This window comes from Ailuropoda melanoleuca, chromosome 7, assembly GCF_002007445.2.
Source record: "Ailuropoda melanoleuca isolate Jingjing chromosome 7, ASM200744v2, whole genome shotgun sequence".
NCBI lineage: Eukaryota > Metazoa > Chordata > Mammalia > Carnivora > Ursidae > Ailuropoda > Ailuropoda melanoleuca.
This window is the reverse complement of record NC_048224.1, coordinates 41,285,244-41,302,338: the sequence shown is the minus strand read 5'-3', so window position 1 is coordinate 41,302,338 and position 17,095 is coordinate 41,285,244. Positions and strand designations below refer to the sequence as shown.

The 17,095-nt window shown below is 57.9% G+C and overlaps 2 protein-coding genes across 7 annotated transcripts; both read left to right on the top strand.

The window, feature by feature from the left end:
• Positions 1–921: 921 nt before the first annotated feature.
• LOC117802925 (proline-rich protein HaeIII subfamily 1-like) lies at positions 922–1,897 on the top strand. The gene is made up of 3 exons (XM_034663720.1): positions 922–1,355; positions 1,426–1,491; positions 1,588–1,897. The coding sequence occupies exons 1-3, from the start codon at positions 1,330–1,332 to the stop codon at positions 1,895–1,897; spliced, it is 402 nt and encodes a 133-aa protein (XP_034519611.1). The 5' UTR covers positions 922–1,329.
• On the top strand, positions 1,754–15,597 carry LOC100478052 (kinesin-like protein KIF12). Of its 6 annotated transcripts, none has more exons than XM_034664362.1 (15): positions 1,785–1,914; positions 2,267–2,401; positions 2,547–2,682; positions 3,527–3,618; positions 3,799–3,946; positions 4,598–4,716; positions 4,799–4,903; positions 5,465–5,573; positions 5,657–5,747; positions 5,955–6,041; positions 6,416–6,506; positions 6,580–6,678; positions 7,237–7,337; positions 7,432–7,550; positions 7,870–15,597. In XM_034664362.1, exons 2-15 carry the CDS (start codon positions 2,306–2,308, stop codon positions 8,007–8,009), a joined length of 1,533 nt encoding a protein of 510 aa, XP_034520253.1. In that variant the 5' UTR covers positions 1,785–1,914; positions 2,267–2,305; the 3' UTR covers positions 8,010–15,597. The 6 variants fall into 6 exon arrangements, with proteins under 6 accessions (XP_019651445.1, XP_034520253.1, XP_034520250.1 ...); XM_034664359.1 differs by having other exon boundaries at positions 3,527–3,711; XM_019795886.2 differs by having other exon boundaries at positions 1,754–1,914; positions 3,527–3,946.
• The last annotated feature ends 1,498 nt before the right edge of the window (positions 15,598–17,095 follow it).

The window sequence follows — 17,095 nt, the reverse complement described above, 5'->3', positions numbered from 1 at the left end:
GGCCCTGAGACCAAAAGGTTAACTGGCTCTTGCTTGTACTCCTCCAGTGCACGGGGAGCCCACTGCCACCCATGCTGAACCTGTCTCTAGTCAGGCGGCTCTGATAGGGGGCTCTCATTTGTGGTGGTAGAGAACACGTTGCACTGAAAGGTAGGGTGATCATTAAGGCTTTTATCCTACTGTGCATCGGGGAGAGGAGAAATTTACAGAAATATTCAGAGAATATAGAGACAGCCAGAATGGTAATAATAATATCTATCTGATAGCGTCACTTCCCTGTTTGTAACCCTTCCATGGCTTCCTGGTTCCCCGAAGAGGGAGGCCAGACTCCTGTATGTACCCTCCATGAGCTTGGTCCAGTCTCAAATCACCTCTACGTGGCTCACACATTTCCCCACCCCACCCAGCCTTCCTGCAATGTGTTCCCTCTGCCAAGACCATCCCTACCACCCTCACTTCCCTGTTCCTACAGGGCTCTGAACTATGCCCCCCACGCACCCAATCCCTGCACACTAGACTGTTTTTACTTGTGTCCCGAACTAAGACTATGGGATTCCTTTGCCCTGGTGCCCAGCATGGAGACTGTCCCTGAATGGGTGATTGCCGCACCCTAGCACCTTCGCAGACAGCTCTGCTGCTCCTGATAGCCAGACCAGGAGAGGGTTAAACAACTGCCCCGGCCTTAGATCAGCCTTGGCATTGGAGAAGCAGGTGGCCCAATGTTTAACCAGATTTTTCCTGGGCCTTTTGTCAGCTCCGCTCAGGAACTCAATTCAGTCAGGTCTTCTGAGAGCTGAAACCTGGGCCCCTCTCACCCCTTTAGGTGCACCCCCTTCCTGGGCCCTGGGTTGCCAAGTAGATGGAGCTGCCAGGGTGGGGAAGCGGGGGTGGGGGACGTGAGGGGGGGTAAGATTACAAAGCTGGAGGAGGCTTAGGAAGGGTCTGGTCCATGCTCTGCCCAGGCTTGCTGTACGGCCCTGGTTGAGCACTTCCCATCCCTGCCTCCCTATCTCCATCTGTGTACGGAGGAGGCTGGTCTGGGTGGTCCCTCCTGATAGGAATGGGCAAGAGCTAGGTCTTCTCAGACTCCAGAACCCCCTAGCTAGGGGTCCCTTTGCTGGAGACTTTTTCCACCAGAGGTGGGGGTGGGTAAATCTTTAACTAGCTCGCCCTGGAGCCTTTCCGGATGGATGGCTGCCTGAGAAGGGGGAAAGGAGGTGGGGGATGTAAGGTGTGTACAGCCAGTCCCAGCGTGGTGGAAAAGGGAGGGTAGTGGAGAGAGAAAAGAACGAGACTCGGGCGGAGCTAACTCCGTGTGCAAAGCAGGACATGGAGGAACGCGGGTCTCCCGACGGGTAAGCACACATTCTGGGAGGTTCGAGGAGCCTCTGGGCTCAGGGATGGTAACTCCCGTTCCTGCCACAGGGACCCCGCGCGGAGCCTGGAGCAGGGACCAGAGGGGCCAGAAACGCCCATCCAGGTGGTGCTCAGGTAGGTATAGGTTGGTTGAGGTGGGGGGGGGGGCGAGCAAGGACAGGACCGATAGCGACAACGGGAGGGACCATCCGCCTTCCCAACGGACCCCAGGGTGCGTCCCATGAGCGCCGCGGAGTTGCGTCGAGGGGAACAGAGCGCGCTGCACTGCTCGGGGACCCGGACTCTGCAAGTGAGGAACCCTCTCCCCCCCTCCAACCCCAACTCCCCGCCCAAACCTACCTGGAGGCCCCTCCGTCCCTTTCCCGGGGGNCCACCCCGGCCCCCTACCGGCCCCCAGCCTGCCCCCTCCCCTCACCCCAGCCTCCCGCCGCCTGCGTCCAGCCGCGCCCTGCCGCCCGCAGCTTCTCCTGCACTGTCTTCACCTTCGGCCAGACGGGCTCCGGGAAGACCTACACCCTGACCGGGCCTCCTCCGCAGGTGGGCCGGCCGCAGGTGGAGCGCGGCGGGGATGGGGCGCACACTTCCGGGGGGGAAGGGCCTTCGTGCCGCCCAGCCCCAGTTATTTGCAGACAGGGAAACCGAGGACCCGAGAGGTGAAGGCGCCTGCCTGTTAGGGAGCTCTTGTTGCCGCTTTACTTAGTAGCTCTCCGTTTCTTCGTCTGTAAACGGAAGTGATAGTTCCGACCGAGGAGTACCTGCCATGTTCTAAGGGAACTTGGCACAGTCCTGGCGCGCAGTAGGGCAGTCCCCTACAAAGGGTAGTTAGGACTGTTACTTTGTGCTGGCATGATCATGGTCCAGCCCCTGGCTCAGCTGTTTCTGCCTCCAGGGAGAGGGTGTGCCCGTACCCCCCAACCTAGCTGGCATCATGCAGAGGACCTTCACCTGGCTGTTAGACCGGGTGCAGCACCTGGGCGCTCCTGTTACCCTCCGTGCCTCCTATTTGGAGATCTACAACGAGCAGGTGGGGGACTGAGATGAATAGACGTTTCTCTCCACGGAGCACGGGTCAAGGGACAGAAGAGGCTGGGGACTGTTGTCGGTAAGGGCTGAGGGTGGATGGAGCGTGGGCTCAGGGCCCCTTCCCTCACCCACCACCCTTCTCTCAGGTTCGAGACCTTCTGAGCGTGGGCTCTCCCCGGCCCCTCCCTGTTCGCTGGAACAAGACCCGGGGCTTCTATGTGGAGCAGCTGCGGGTGGTGGAGTTTGGGAGTCTGGGGGCCCTGATGGAACTTCTGCAAATGGGTGCGTGCTACTTCAGGGGTGCTTTGGGGTGTGGGGACGCCCATTCCTCAGCTGTTCACTGACGGTGCACTCGGAGCCCCTGGCTGGAGCTGTGGCTTGAGATAACTCTGTGGGAGAAAAGGGCAGCAAACCAACAATTCAGACATAGCCCAGGGATGTTCACTCTACCCCATCCCACCCCACGCTTGCAGGTTCTGCTGTCCACACTCTTGGAATCCTGATGATGGGGTCATGATCGGGCAGGGTGGGGTCAGGGTCATGGTCTCTCCAGCCCAGGGCCTCTGCCTTGGTCAGGCCCCATCTTTGCCCCCTGAGGAGGTCTCCCCACCTCAAGGCTCTCCCCTTTCAGTCTGTTCCCCTGCATGTGGCAAACCACAACCCTCTTCCTCTCTAGACCCCCAGACCCTTCTAGTTTCTTAAAGGTAAAGGTCAGACATCTTAGGCTAGCCTGTGATGTCCTTGCATTCCAGCCTCATTCATTCGTCAAATATTTATTGAGCACTCCCCTCACGACAGGCATTGGGGACACTGGGACTCTGGGTTCTGGCCCCAAAGTTGTGCCCAGAGCTGAGCTTTCTGCCTGAGTTTCTCTCTCTCTCCCCAGGGCAACGGGAGAGAGGTTCATAGAACATGAATCTGGCTGACATCCCTCTGCTCAGTACCCTTCACCTTCCTTTCACATGTCCGTGCAAGAGGCAGACCTAGCCACCCCTCCTTCCCCTTTCCTGCCTCCGTGCCTTTGCACAGGCTGGCCCCTCTCCCATGATGCCCTCGCTTCTTTTACTTTACCGGTGACCACCTGCTCATCCTATCAGGTCCATCTCCTGCCGTTTTTCCCCTCTAGGTCTTAGCCGCCGACGGAGCTCAGCTCACACCCTGAACCAGGCCTCCAGCCGAAGCCATGCCCTGCTCACGCTCTACATCAGCCGTCAAACTGTGAGTGTCCCCACGTGGGGAAGGAGCTGGCCCAGGGCCACCCAGCCAGGGTCTGCCTCTGGATGTAGAAAGCGACTTGGGCATGTGCCAGAGGTAATGGTGGAAATCGTTGGCTTTGTGCCTTTGGTGGGGACGGCCCCTGCCGAGTCCCTGTCGAGCCCTGATCCCCCTGCCCCACAGATGCCTCCAGGTGACCCCGGGGAGCCCCCCGTGGGGGGGAAGCTGTGCTTTGTAGACCTGGCTGGCAGTGAGAAGGTGGCAGCCACAGGATCCCGCGGGGAGCTGATGCTTGAGGCGAACAGCATCAACCGGAGCCTGCTGGCCCTGGGTGAGACGGGGGGCTGGCTGCACGGGCTTCCCGTGTCCCTCCCCTGAGCCTGACCCAGAGCTGTCTCCAGTGGGGGAGACCAGAGGGGCTGTAGGGGGGGAGTCAAGAGCTGTGACCCAGGAGCCACCCGCCTCTTCCTGGCCTCACCGTGCTGTTGACTGGTGCCTCCCTTCTTAGAACTTTACGAGTCTATAAACACGGAGGGTTTATAAAGGTACGTTTTCATTGGACAGGTAGAAGCCCTCAGACTCTGTCCCATGTGCAGTTGGGAAGACTGAGGCCCAGTGAGGGGAAGGGAGGTGACCTTCTTCCCACCCCAACCCCAGGTCATTGGGCCTTGAGGTCTCTATCTCTGTGGTGTGTGGGGGGAGATTTTCAGGGAACTCTTCTTCATTTCCTGAGCCCCTGCTGAGCGCGAGGTTCAGGGATGATCAGCTTCTTTGGTGGCCCTGGGGATCGGGGGGGACAGGGCCAGCTCTGTCCTTAGGAGCCCCAGTCTGGTGGCAGAGACTGGTCTGACCGAGTAACCAGATCTTGTAGGAAGAGGGGTCTTCGAGTCACACAGGCCTGGCTGGAGGTCGCAGCTCTGCCTGGACCAGCTGGGTGGCCTTGAGCAAGAGCTGTAACCTTGCTGTCCTTGTCCCCACCCAGGTCACTGCATCTCCCTGTTGCTGGACCCACAGCGGAAGCAGAGCCACATCCCCTTCCGGGACAGCAAGCTCACCAAGCTGCTGGCAGACTCGCTGGGGGGACGCGGGGTCACCCTCATGGTACCCGGGAGAGGCTGGCAGGGAGGGATGGCTCCTGACGGTGGGGTCCCAGAGAGGAGCACTCAGGGGCAGTCCTCCCCAGGTGGCCTGCGTGTCCCCTTCAGCCCAGTGCCTTCCTGAGACTCTCAGCACCCTGCGATACGCAAGCCGAGCCCAGCGGGTCACCACTCGGCCACAGGCCCCCAAGGTGAAATGGAGGGACACATAGGCAGAGGGGATAGTTGGGGATCATGCAGTAGTTGGAACCTGAGTTGGTGTCATGGGAAGTCTGGGACTGAGTCAGAGTTGGGATTAGAGTCAGAGTCTTGGTGATGGGGTCATGATGGGGTAGGGTGAGGTCAAGGTCGTGGTCAGGGTTAGGGCATGTCCAGGGGTATGGTCTGATTTGGGACATGACTCAGAGTATAGCCAGGGTCCCAACTGGTACCATGATTAAGTCTGAGTTGAGTTGGGGTGTGACGTAGTGTCTCGTTTGGGGTCAGAATCTGGGCCAAGGTTTGAACAGAACTGAGTTTAAGGTTGGACTTGGAGCAGGGTCCAGCCTAAAGGAGGCCCTCCAGGCATACAGCTTTGATACCATTAGGACGGGGTGCCTCCTCCAGGTGCATGTAGCCTTGTGCCAGGATGCGAGGCTGGCCATCGAAGCATGGGCTGGATTTTAGGCTCTACTCATCCTCCCCCAGAAGCCCTTGTGCAGTGCACAACGTGTACAGCTGTAAGCAGCAGCCCTGGGCCTCTTTTTCTGCAGTCGCCTTCGCCTACGGCAAAGCAACCCCAGCGTTTGGAGATTGAGATATTGCAGCTCCAGGAGGAGAACCGTTGTCTGCGGTCCCAACTGGGGCAAATAGACCCCAAGGGTATGAGCTTCCTGGAGGCGGGGGTAGGGTAAGGATAGGGTCGGGGGCTCCTGTGGACCCAGCCATCTTCCCTTTCCCTGCAGCCTCAAGGCTCAGTGGGGCTCGGGTGGCCTGGGCCCAGCGGAACCTCTATGGGATGCTACAGGAGTTCATGCTGGAGAATGAGAGGCTCAGGTAGGGCCTGTCTCAGCCAGGGGGACTCTATGCCCCACTCCTCCCCTCTGGGCTGCTCTGCCAGGCTGCCCTGCTTCCTAGTCTCTGGCTACCCTTCTGTCCCCTCTTGCCTCCTGGGGCTCGGACTCCAGCGCAAAGGGGAGGGCTAACTGATACCCCCCCGGTAGCTCTGCCTCCTGTCACCTGCCTGGGGCCTGCTCTTCCCAGGAAAGGACAGAGCCAGCTGCAGAGTAGCCGGGCCCGGGCCTGGGATGAGCAGCGCGTCCTGGCCCAGCAGGTCCAGGAGCTGGAGCGGTGAGCACGGCTGCCAGCCGGGAGGCAGGCCTCGGGACAGAGGGCAGGTGGGAGAGGGTGGCTCAGTGAAATGGTCAAGAGTCTGACCTCTGGACGCAGACCACCTGGGTTCACATGTCAGCTCTGCCACCTACTAGCTGTGTGACCTTGGGTGAGTCATTTTACTTCTCCCTGCCTGGCTTCCTCTTCTATAAACCGGGGATAACACATTGCCTACTTTATAGGGCGGTTGTAGAGTGGGGATTGAATGAGTTCGTACATAAAGCCTTGAGAGCAGGACCTGGCACGTAGCAGGTGCTCCCTGAGTGTTTGTTAAGAGGCCTGCCTGGTGTTGGTTTGTGAGCTGTCAGCACAGACCCCACTGTTCTCTCTAGGCGCCTCCTCTGTGCCTGCAACCGTCACCAGCCACACCCTGGCCCAGCCCCACCGTGTCCCTGTGTGACGGCACCGGCTCCCCGATGCCACGTGAGTCTCTGCCCAGCCGGGGAGGGTGAGGGGCAGGACCAGCGCGACCAGCTTCTGACATGCGCTCTTGCAGGCCCTGCCACCCCTCTGCTCCTGCTGCCACCTGTGCCCCCTGTGCCGAGCGCCACTGGCCCACTGGGCCTGCGCATGTAGGGAGCTCCACCTGCCCCAGGTAGGAGAGGCAGAGCAGGGGTGAGCGAAGGGGGAAGAGCTGGAGACTTTGATCCAGGGGGTCAGCAGCCTGGGAGGCTCCAGGGTTCCAGGGTCCCAGGCTGGCTTATGGGGTGAGAGGCTCGCTTTGGGCTCCTGCCCAGGGTTTGGAAAGGCTGGTTCGCTCGCCTCCCCCTCCTCCCCGTCCTGCCTTCTTTCAGGAACTCATGGAGCCACTCACTTATTCATTCGTCCGCTCACACATGACTCATTTATGTCTTCACTTATTCATGTGTTCATTCACTGGCTCGGTGGCGCTCCCCTAAGCTCCCAGCTTTGTGCCGGCCCCTTTCTGGGTGCAGAGAATTCCAACAGAGACCAGACATGGTTCCTGCCCTTGGGGGCATTCCAGGGGCTACCTGCTGCCCACAGAAAAAGGGACCAAGACCCTGTGCTTTTATATCCGCCTGATATTCTTGGTGGCCCACGGGGGCAGGCGCAGCAGAGATGGTGGTGGCACCAGGAAGGGGGGGCACGTAGAGGCAGGGTCACCCAGTGTGGGCTCTGGTCTTTCCTGCAGGTGTTTGGCCCTAAGGCCCCAGGGGGCGTGCCCCTGTCTGCCCAGCCCCCACCCTGGGCACCCCCATGCGACCCTGGCTCTGCCAAGTGTCCGAGAGAGAGGTGGGCCGGCCCTGGGGCACCGGGACGGGGGAGGAGGGGGCTGGGCCTGGGACTCGAAGGCTCACTTCCCACCACCCACCTCACCCCGGTCCAGGAGTCCTAGCGACTGGTCTCAGACCCGAGTCCTGGCAGAGATGCTGATGGAGGAGGCGGTGGTACCCTCTGCACCACCCCTGCCCGTGGGGCCCCCGGACACGTCACCAGTGCTGCGAGGTAAAGGAGAGAGGGAGGGAGGGGCCCCTCGTGGGTTTTTTGTGATCTTGGGCCAGAACCCACCCTCTCCAGACGTTTGTCTTCCCATCACTGAAATAGCCTGTGTGTTGAGAGATTTGTAAGATTTTTCCAGTTCCCAAACTCGGAATTCTCTTCCCGGGGCCGCCTGTACGACCAGATGTGTGCAGGAGCCCATGGTGTATGTTGAGGGGGAGGGGGACCACCGAGGCTTCCCCGGAGGGTGTTGGGACACGGATGGGTCTGGGCCGGGAGGGGCCCAAGGGGGCGCAGGCCTTGAGACTCACCATGTGTTCCTCAGGTGGGGCTGCGGTTCCAAACCTGGCCCGGAGACTGGAGGCCCTCAGAGACCAAATTGGCAGCTCCCTGCGTCGCGGCCGGAGCCAGCCACCCCCCAGCGAGGCTACACGGAGCCCCAGCCGAGTCCTCCCTCCCTGCTGAGGGCAAGGCAGAAACCGGGAGGCCACCGCGTGACCTTGGTCTGGGCTCTGTGCTCCCGGGCTTCAGTCCCCCCATCTGCTCAATGGGGACAGCAGCTGCCCGCTCCCCTCTGCAGCGGCACCGGGCACAGGGTTGTTCCTAAGGGCTGCGGGTAGGGCGGGTGGGCAGGTGGGGGGAGCAGAGGGAGGCTGCCGCCCCAGACGGGGAGAGATGAGACTGCATTCGGAGAAGCCAGGCCGCGGGTGATGAAGTAGACGAATAAAGAGAGGTGCCGGCTCCCAGTGCGGCGGGGCCTGTCTCCGGCCGGCGTTGGGCACTGCAGGGAGGCACCCCGGAGACGAGGGGCTCTCGGCAGAGGTGCGTGCCCCTGCTGATCACGAATAGTCCAGGGTGCCATCTCCTTCGTAGAGGGCACAGCGTTAATGGAGCAACTACTGCATGCACCAGGGCAGACGTGGGGAGATCAGAGGGTGAGCGTCTCGGTGCGGGAGCTGGAGGGAGACCGGTTCCAGCTCGCTGTCTGTGCCGGTTGCAGGGGCCCTGGTGCCAGAGGGGTCGTGAGGTCTGAGTTCTGATGCCACAGGCTTGCCCGGACGTTGGGCAGGCCTTGAACCCTCCCTGGATCACTTCCTTGTATTCAGCCAGTTAGATGGGGGTGAGGCTCCTTTCTGTGGGGTTCAAGTGTGGGTCAGGAGGTGAAGAATATCAGGATGCCGGTAGGATGCAGCGGGTCTGCAGTTAGGGGGAAGTCCAGATGCAGCATGAGAAATTGGGGGTGCCAGCGGGAGGCTCATCTAACTCCTCCATTTTATAGTCAGGGAAACTGAGATCCACAGGGCCCGTTCCTGCCTTAGTTCGCTCATTCATTCATTCAACACTCCTGGCATCAACGCAAACCAGGGGGGTGAACAGGACTGACGAGGGACACGCTGGCTTTGCCCAGGAAGCTCACACTGGCCGGGTATTGAAAGGCAAGATGTGTGGCTGAGCATTCAGGGTGTTCAACAGTAGAGACTCAGTGGAAGGAGGCAGAGCCGGGGACGTGGGGTAATGACCAGACGACACAGGCCACCGGGCTCGGCAGAGTGGGCTGTGGTTAGGTCCCCAGACTGAACCACACACGTGCAGATCTCGCCTCCTCACTTAACCGTGAGTGATCCTGGGCAAATGACTTCACTGCTCCGAACCTGAGTCCTCTCCTCTCAGGATGGATACAATAGTAATACCCCCTCACTGGCCAGTCGTGGGGATTAAATCCACTTGTGGATGGAAAGAGTGCAGCACAAGGTTTTGCTGGTTGCAGACAAGTTAGCCAAAAGCAACTTTCAGCCAATATGACCATTTGATGAAATCGATTATCTGGGTTCAAAAAAAATTCGTTCCACAAATCCCTATGGAGAATCCACTTTGGGCCAGCCTTGAACAAAATCTAAGAATCCTTACTGTCCCCAAACACAGACCAAAAAAAAAAAAACAAAAACAAAGGGCAGAATAGAGGGAACTCAGTGATAAATGCCATGGAGCAAAATCTAGCAGGGAGGTCCATCTGCCAGGGTGGGTGCAATTCAGAATAGGGGGCATCAGGAAAGGTCTTATGCAGGTGACATTCACTCAGAGACCAGAAGGAGCGGAGGAGGGTGAACCTGGTTAGTGCCATAAAGTCGTTTTTTCCTACTCTGAGTAATTGTGGTGCCACCTGGGCTCCGGTGGCTCGGCAGGCTTGAGCCTGGGCACCCCCCCTCCCCAGAGCCCTTCTCTCTCTTTCACACTATGGGGGCCCTGCTTGCTGGGAGGTCCCCAGCCCCCGGTGGGAAAGGCCCCTGGCTCTGAGCGTGAGAGCTTTCCTCAGCTGCCTTGGGAGCGTGGACAGGGACCACCCAGGGGGACCCTGGCTATTGCTGGTCCATTTCGTGTTTGGATGATTCCTTCTTCTGCTGGAGCCAGCCCCGATTTTCCAGTTTCCTAGTTCCAGCTCAGCAAAACCCCCACTTACTTTCCCAGAGATAGACTCAAGGAGACCAGTCTCCGGCACCCCATCCACTAGGCCATGTGTCCATCTCCGGGTCAACATCCTTGCTCTAGAACTGCCCCTTTCCCAGAATCCTGAAACCCTGGCGGAATTCCAGAGGACCCCAGTAATGTGTCAAGACTTTTCGAGTCCAGTGGTCCTTACTGAAAGCTTGAGGACTCCAGAGGGCACTTCTGGAGCCCTGAAAGCTATAGGGCTTCCCGAGGATGCTGGAATCGGGGGCCGTTCTCTGGCCCCTTGAAGTGGGGTGGTCACCCTCCAGCACTGTCAAGCTTAGAAGGCCTCTGATCAGAATTGAGGGAAGCTCTAGGAAATCCTGGAGCACTGTAGGCATTTTCCAGAATCGCAGATTCTTAAGTGATCTCTCAGAAATTTTAAAACTGTGTGTAGAAATTGGGAACGATTCTCTGGACTCTCTACCTGGGGAGGGAGATGTTCAGCAGAGCTTGGAAGGCCATCCACGAGTTTCTAGAATGCTGGCAAATCTAGAGATGAATCTAGATGTCTAGAGCCCTGGCTGAATTCTCCAGATCCTTGGGGACCCTCCGTCTCAGCCAGTGCAGGAACAGGAGTATGGCCGGAAGCATCCCTGTAGGACACACGCTTAAGGAAGAGCACGCCTGAGTGTCCTTGTCCTTCTTTTGAGGTCTCCTATGGGCGATCCACCCCAAGATAGACCCCACCAGGTGCAGACAGCGTGAGAGAGTGTGAGGACCCCCCTGCCAAGAAGTCTCACTCCCGTCTGTCTGCTCTGGCCACACCAGCCTTCTTTCACCTCCCAGACGGGTCCTGCCTTCTCTTGGGGTCTTCCTTCCCTCTGTCTAATGACACATTAGCCCCAGATTCCTATTCGGTTTATACGCAGCAGGTTGATTGGAGCCCCTCTGAAGGATACATCCCCTCTGTGTTCTCTTAGATGACGTCTTCTGTCGTCATGTCCTTGTTGAGCTTCCCGACTCCCCTTTATTTTAATGGTGGGGCACGGTGGTGCGTGTCGAGTGGCGGGGGGCGGGGGTCTTGCTATGAAGCGAGGAGCAACAGCCCCCGGAAGGTGTGAGCAGGTGGTGCCGTAGTTAGCAGGGGCGGAGTCACGCGCCAGGGCTCGAAGCCTGCCCTGCAGCCCACCGCCTGTGGGAGCCCCTCCAGCCCCACCCAGGCCGGCCAGCAAGGAAGACCTGTGAAAGTCGGCCAGGGTGTCGGCCTCAGGAGCCTTCACGTAGCCCACGCTGTAACCACACGGTCTCGCACTCATCACCCCCTTACTAGGTCCCTCCGGAAGGCCGGGCCTGCTCTGCTGGCCATCAGGCTGGAGGTCTGGGTGGCTCCAGGCTTCAGAACATTGGGCAGACGCACCCTCTCTCTCGGCCTCAGTCTGTCCGACTTACGGCTGTGGGAGCCTGGGCGAGGTACTTAACCTCTCTGAACCTCAGGCTTTCTCTGGAAAGTGGGGATAAGGTTGGTTTATCCTGTGAGAAGTCAGTGAGCGCTCATAGAGGGTATGAGATGAGGATTAAAAGTGACTTCACAGGGGCACCTGGGTGGCTCAGTCGTTAAGCGTCTGCGGGAAGCCTGCTTCTCCCTCTCCCACTCCCCCTGCTTGTGTTTCCCTCTCTCGCTGTCTCTCTCTCTCTCTCTGTCAAATAAATAAATAAAATCTTTAAAAAAAAAAAAAGTGACTCCACATAAACCGATGAGGACACAGCCTAGCCCCTGGTCTGTGCTGCATAAATGCTGATCGGTATTACTGTTGTTGTTATGAATAATGGAAGCTCTCAGCACATGCGTGCCATGTGCCTGTCCTTGCAGGAGAGGACCTGTGTCAATACCTGCTCTCCGGTCATTTCAGACCAGATAGCCTCTCCGCTGGCTCCTTGCTACAAGGTGACTCTTCGAACGTGGATTCTTGTGGGGAGAGAGTGGCCATCCAGGACTGTTGCCCGGTGCAAGAGCCAGGGAAGAGTCCCCGCGGCTCTTCCAGGGCTCATTGAGAGACATTCATTTGTCTCCATTGAAGAAGGGCCAGGGGGGACTTTCCAAAAAGTCTGGCTTGCCTCAAGGTTTTGGAAAAGAGCTATTTTAGTCCATCTGAGGACATTGGGTGATATCAGCTCGGTCAGCCAAGAGTCAGGGCAGGTCCCTGGAGGTCCTGCTTTAATGGACAGATAAGACCAGCCTGCAAAGAGCAGGAAAATGCCTGTGTCCTCTTCCTGGACACAGGCCGGTCTTTGGAAGGTTACTCCTTTGGGAAAACCCCCTCCTTCAGTAGTGCGAAGGGAGCCAGATGGGCCACAAGCGCTGTCCCTTGGATCTCAAGGACACTCAGCCCCAGAGTGTCTCGCTTTGCGAGCTGCTTCTCCAGGCCAAGCCTGCCTCTCCCACAGTCGGGAAGCGAGACTGACAACATCTAAGGGCACTCTTTGCTCCGCTCTCTTCAAGGAGCGAGAACGTGACCTGCCCTTCATCATTTCATTCCTCCACACCCCATGGGCTCCTCTTAACCCCATTTAACAGAGGGAAGAACTCAGATCCAGAAAGGGGAAGTCACTTAGGATCACATAGGCAGGAAGGGGGCACAGCCGTGACTGGGACCCGGGTCTGTTCGGGTGCGAAGTTCAACCTCTTGACCGTCACTCTGCTAAACAAAGCTCGAGAGTCCTCCCGGCCACGGCACACAGACCAATTCAAAACTGGGGACACAAGGAAACGCCACCGCCGAGCAGTCTCTTTGCCTTTTGGACTGTCTCCTTGAGCGTTCCAATCATGTACTAAGCATTATTTAAGGACTTAGAGCAGTGATTCCAATCCTCCAGCCTCCCTCAGCTGCCTTCTAGTTGGGTGGTCCTTCTCGGGGTCTGACCTACATTCTCCTTTGCAGTTCTAAGTCCACTGGTGTGTGTTCATTGAGCACCTGCCAAGTGCCCGGCATACTGCTGGGCCCCAGCGAGGAGGAGATGGGTTAGGTCTTGGTGTGGCAGGCACGGAGCATGCTCTTCGCTGGGGAAGGGAGACACAGACACGTGTGAGCTTGACTCCTGCAGGGAGCAGGCCGGTGGAGGGGGATGACCCCCCTCCCTGCTCCAGGTGTCTGAAAGAACAGGGCCCAAGGTCCCGTTTAGGAGGAGACAGGGTCTGGGAGGTCAGCAGAGTGATGCAGGTGTCAGGGAGACAGATCCGAGTTCAGATCACGACTCATTGCCTGGATGACCTTTGACACCTGTTCACTTGAGCTCTTAGCCTCAGTTTCCTTATCCGTAATACAGAACCACCGTTGTAGTAGAGTGATGGAGCCTTAACAGGGGACTCAGTAAGATGTGCTTTTGGGGCGCCCGGCCTGGGGCCCGGCACACGGTAGGAACTGAATCCAGCTTTGTGGCCTAGAGCAGTGGCAGCCAAGTCTGGTTCACTGAGGGAATCTCAGGAAACCGTCTGCAACAGGGCACCATCTAAGCATCCAGCTCTGTAGTTAGGTGGGGGATAGGCAAGGTAGAGGCGAATGTTCTAGGGAATCCCAGGGGATTTGGAGCAGTCCTGGGGCAAGGAAGGCTGGGTTCTAGCGCTGGTTCTACCGCCTCTCTGGGCCTTTGCTCTAGGCCTCGGGCTCCTGGTCTGTGTGGAGCCATCTGAGTGAACCTGGACGGTCTTTCTAGAAGTTCTTTGCTGCCCTCTAGCGGACATGGGCACTCTCACCTCCCGGCAGCATAATTACTGCATGTCTGGAGCCCTTACCTGGGACCCCAGGCTACGTGCCTGTGAGGACGCAGGTCTTTCCACTGCATACACTTGGGGAGCAGGGAGGACGTTCACAGGTGTCCCTCACTGTATGTTACCATCGTTTGCAGGCCTAGATGAGGAAGGTGAGATCAGGGAAGGAAAAGCCTGCCCCCATAGTCACCTGGCAAATCACAAGGGCTGGGGCTCAAGGCTGTCGGTGGCCTAGCTCTTTGGGATGGGTGGGGAAGAAGTAAAGCCTAGAAACCGCTGAGCAGTGAGTAGGTCCCCTCTCCTGATGCTGGTTACGGAGTCCTGGGTGCTGCCCACCTCCAGTTTCACCCTGAGTGGGCAGGTGACACTCTGAGTCCAGGGGAGCTGAGCAGTCAGGTGTCTGGGGCAAGGCCTGGGGCTGGATACCTCCTCGTGGGGAAGGAAGGTCCCCCTGCCATCCCCTTCCATCATTAGCACAGAAAGGCCTGAACCCTGACCATGCCCTCGGGTCTGAGTCCCACCCAGTGTCCTCAATGTCCCTGTTGGTCCTTCCTTCTTCCTGGAGAACCTCGCAGAGAGTTGCTTTCTGGCCCTCACTTCCATTCCCTCTTCGTGGATCTCTCCCGATTATAAATCTGACCGGCCATTCCCTTCTGAAAACCCACCAGCACTCCCCATACACTCCAGATTCACGAGCGGAGCCTTCGGCCGGCCTCACAGGCCTACCTGCTGGGCATCGGCCCCCTCCCCAGTCTTGCTCTCGCCACTGGCCTCCCCCCTCCGAGCTCCAGCTCCGCGGTTTGGCTGGTTGGGTGTTTTGGCTGGTTGGGTTTTGCTTTCCAGATGCATCTTTGTGTCTCTGCCTCCTCTGTGGCTCCGCGGGTGCTATCCCTCAGTCTGGAGCACGCTGTCCTCCCTCCACGGGCCCCCTGGCACTTTTGTCTGGTGAACTCAGCAGGTTAGATTCCCCTCCCCTGGCCTCTGCTTCCCCATCACTGCAGTGACCATCTGTCTTACCATCTTCTCCTCCCCACCCTGGGGAGTGAGCTTTAGGAGGTCCTTCCTGTGCTCCATCGTACCCCCAGCACCAAGCACAGAGTGTGAGCCTGGTGAATAAATGAGTGAATGAATAAGTGTGGGAGCAAGCCTGGGCCCTAGAGTCAGGCTGATGTGGCCCCCAGCTCAGCCGTAAGCTGGGTGACCTTGAACAAGTCCTGTTCCCTCCCTGAGCACCCATGTGTTCCTCTGAAAATGACCATTCCTGCTGCGCCTCCTGCATGGGTAGGCCCTCCCCCTCCTCCTGGACTGGTTCCGGAGGTGGCCAGTTCCTGTGGACTCTTGGGCCCTGGGTACCCCCAGGAGGGCAGGGGCCCCAGAGCCTCCACCCTCCCACCCTGATGGCCAGAGGGGAAAGAGGGGTCAGCATCCCCAGACTACAAATGACCTTGCATCCTGTGGTCCAGGGTTAATTTTTTAAAAACAGCTCAAAGTCCAGGTGGGCTTTGGAAGAGTTTGCTCTCTCTGTTTGCCCTGGTTAATCATCTCAGGAAAGCACACATCCCTGGAGGCAGGCAAAGAGATCAACATCCAGGCATCTGCCCTCCCCCCAGGAGAGGCTGTGTAGCTGAATAAGCGTCCTGTCCAAAAGAGGCCAGTATCTGTCTTTACCCCTCTGTGGCCCGGCCTTCCCGTGGGGCCAGTGCGGTTGACAGCCCTAGTGCAGAGCTGCGGGGAAGAGCAGAGGAGCCATCATGGGGCCATGGGCAAGCTTCAGAGGAGGGCTCTATTCCTACTGAGTCATTGTGGGTTTTTCACACTCATAGTAGCTCGGTTTCTCCGGACAGACCTGGAGTTCATCACCAGGTAGGACAGTGGAGAGTTTAGAGAGCACTGACCCACTGCCTCACTTGACCTCTTGGCAGACAGAACAGGGACTGTTATCTTCAGTTTACAGATGAGGAAAGTGGGCTTCAGAGAGGGAAAGTCATCTACAAAGTTAGTGGAAAAGAAGTCAGGCCTTCTGGCTCCCAGTTCTCTGAATGTCTCAAGTTAGACTGCCTTCTTACTACCACCACTAACCAAACCATGGAAGATTGAGAAACCTTGTGAACAGGAGGGAAGGTAATTGTCCCAGAAATCTAAGCCGAAATGGTTGGTGTGATAAAACTTGTAACATGGCTTTGAGCTTCCTGGAGGCCAAAGCAAAAAGGAAATGCTGTCAGTAGCCAAGCTGCTGGTGATGGAGCAAAGGAAACACTCAGGAATAGAGACATATTTGTTCCTGATACTGATGAAAGACAAAGTATCAGGTGGCTCTTATAGAGAGACGTGATGCACATTTGCAGGTGTTGGTGGCGGGGGCGGGGGGAACGCCTGGATTCTCACATGAACATGGGTCTTGCTTTTGGAACCCGCTATCTGAAGGGGGCATGCCCAGCAGGGGGCCTTCTCTGAGTCTGGAATGTTCCATGTGAAGAACAGGGACAAAGTAAGGACAACAGCTCTGACTGCCGGAAAAGGGAGCTTCATAGAGAGGGCCAACAGTAGCACTGGCAGGAGTCTGAGCTTTGGAGACAAACAGAACTAGGTTTTTAAAAATTTTCATGGAAATCGTTTAATGAACAGTATACAGTTTCCTAAGCCTGCCGTTAACGAAGTGTCACAACTGGGAGGCTTAAAACAACAGAAATGTATTCTCTCACAGTTTTGGAGGTTAGAAGTCGAACACCAGACCGTCCGTGGGCCCACAGTCTTGAAGTTTCTAAAAAAGAATCCTCACTTGCCTCTTCCTACCAGCTTTCCTTGGTGTTCCTTGACTTGTAGCTGACTCCCATCTCTGTGCTGGGCTTCACGTGGCCGTCTTCCCTGTGCGTCCCTCTGCGTCTGTGTGTCCGAGTCTCCCTCCCCTTTCTCTTACTGAGACACCAGGCGTTAGATGTAGGGCCCACCCTCATCCAGTATGACCTCACCTTAGCTACAGCGCCTCTGCAAATGAGGTCACATTGAGGTCCCGGGTGCACACGAATTTTGCGGGGGACACTGTTCAACCCACTGCAGACACAGTCACCTCTTACCACGTGCCAGACGCTGCCCTAGTGCTTTGCAAAGCGTAGCGCCCGTGATCTCACAACAGCACTGTGAACCAGCAGCCGGCGTCCCCATTCACTGATGAGGAAGCCCAGGCACTGGGAGGAGGCGTCACTCGCCCCAGGCCAGCACGGGATGCAGTCTGGCCCCCGAGTCTGAGCTCTCAGCCGCCACCCACTGCCGCCGCCAGTCCCAGCAGCTCTGCTTTCCAGCAGGGAGCCCCCTGGCAAGGCACCCTACCTCTCAGAGACTCAAGTCCCCTGTCTTT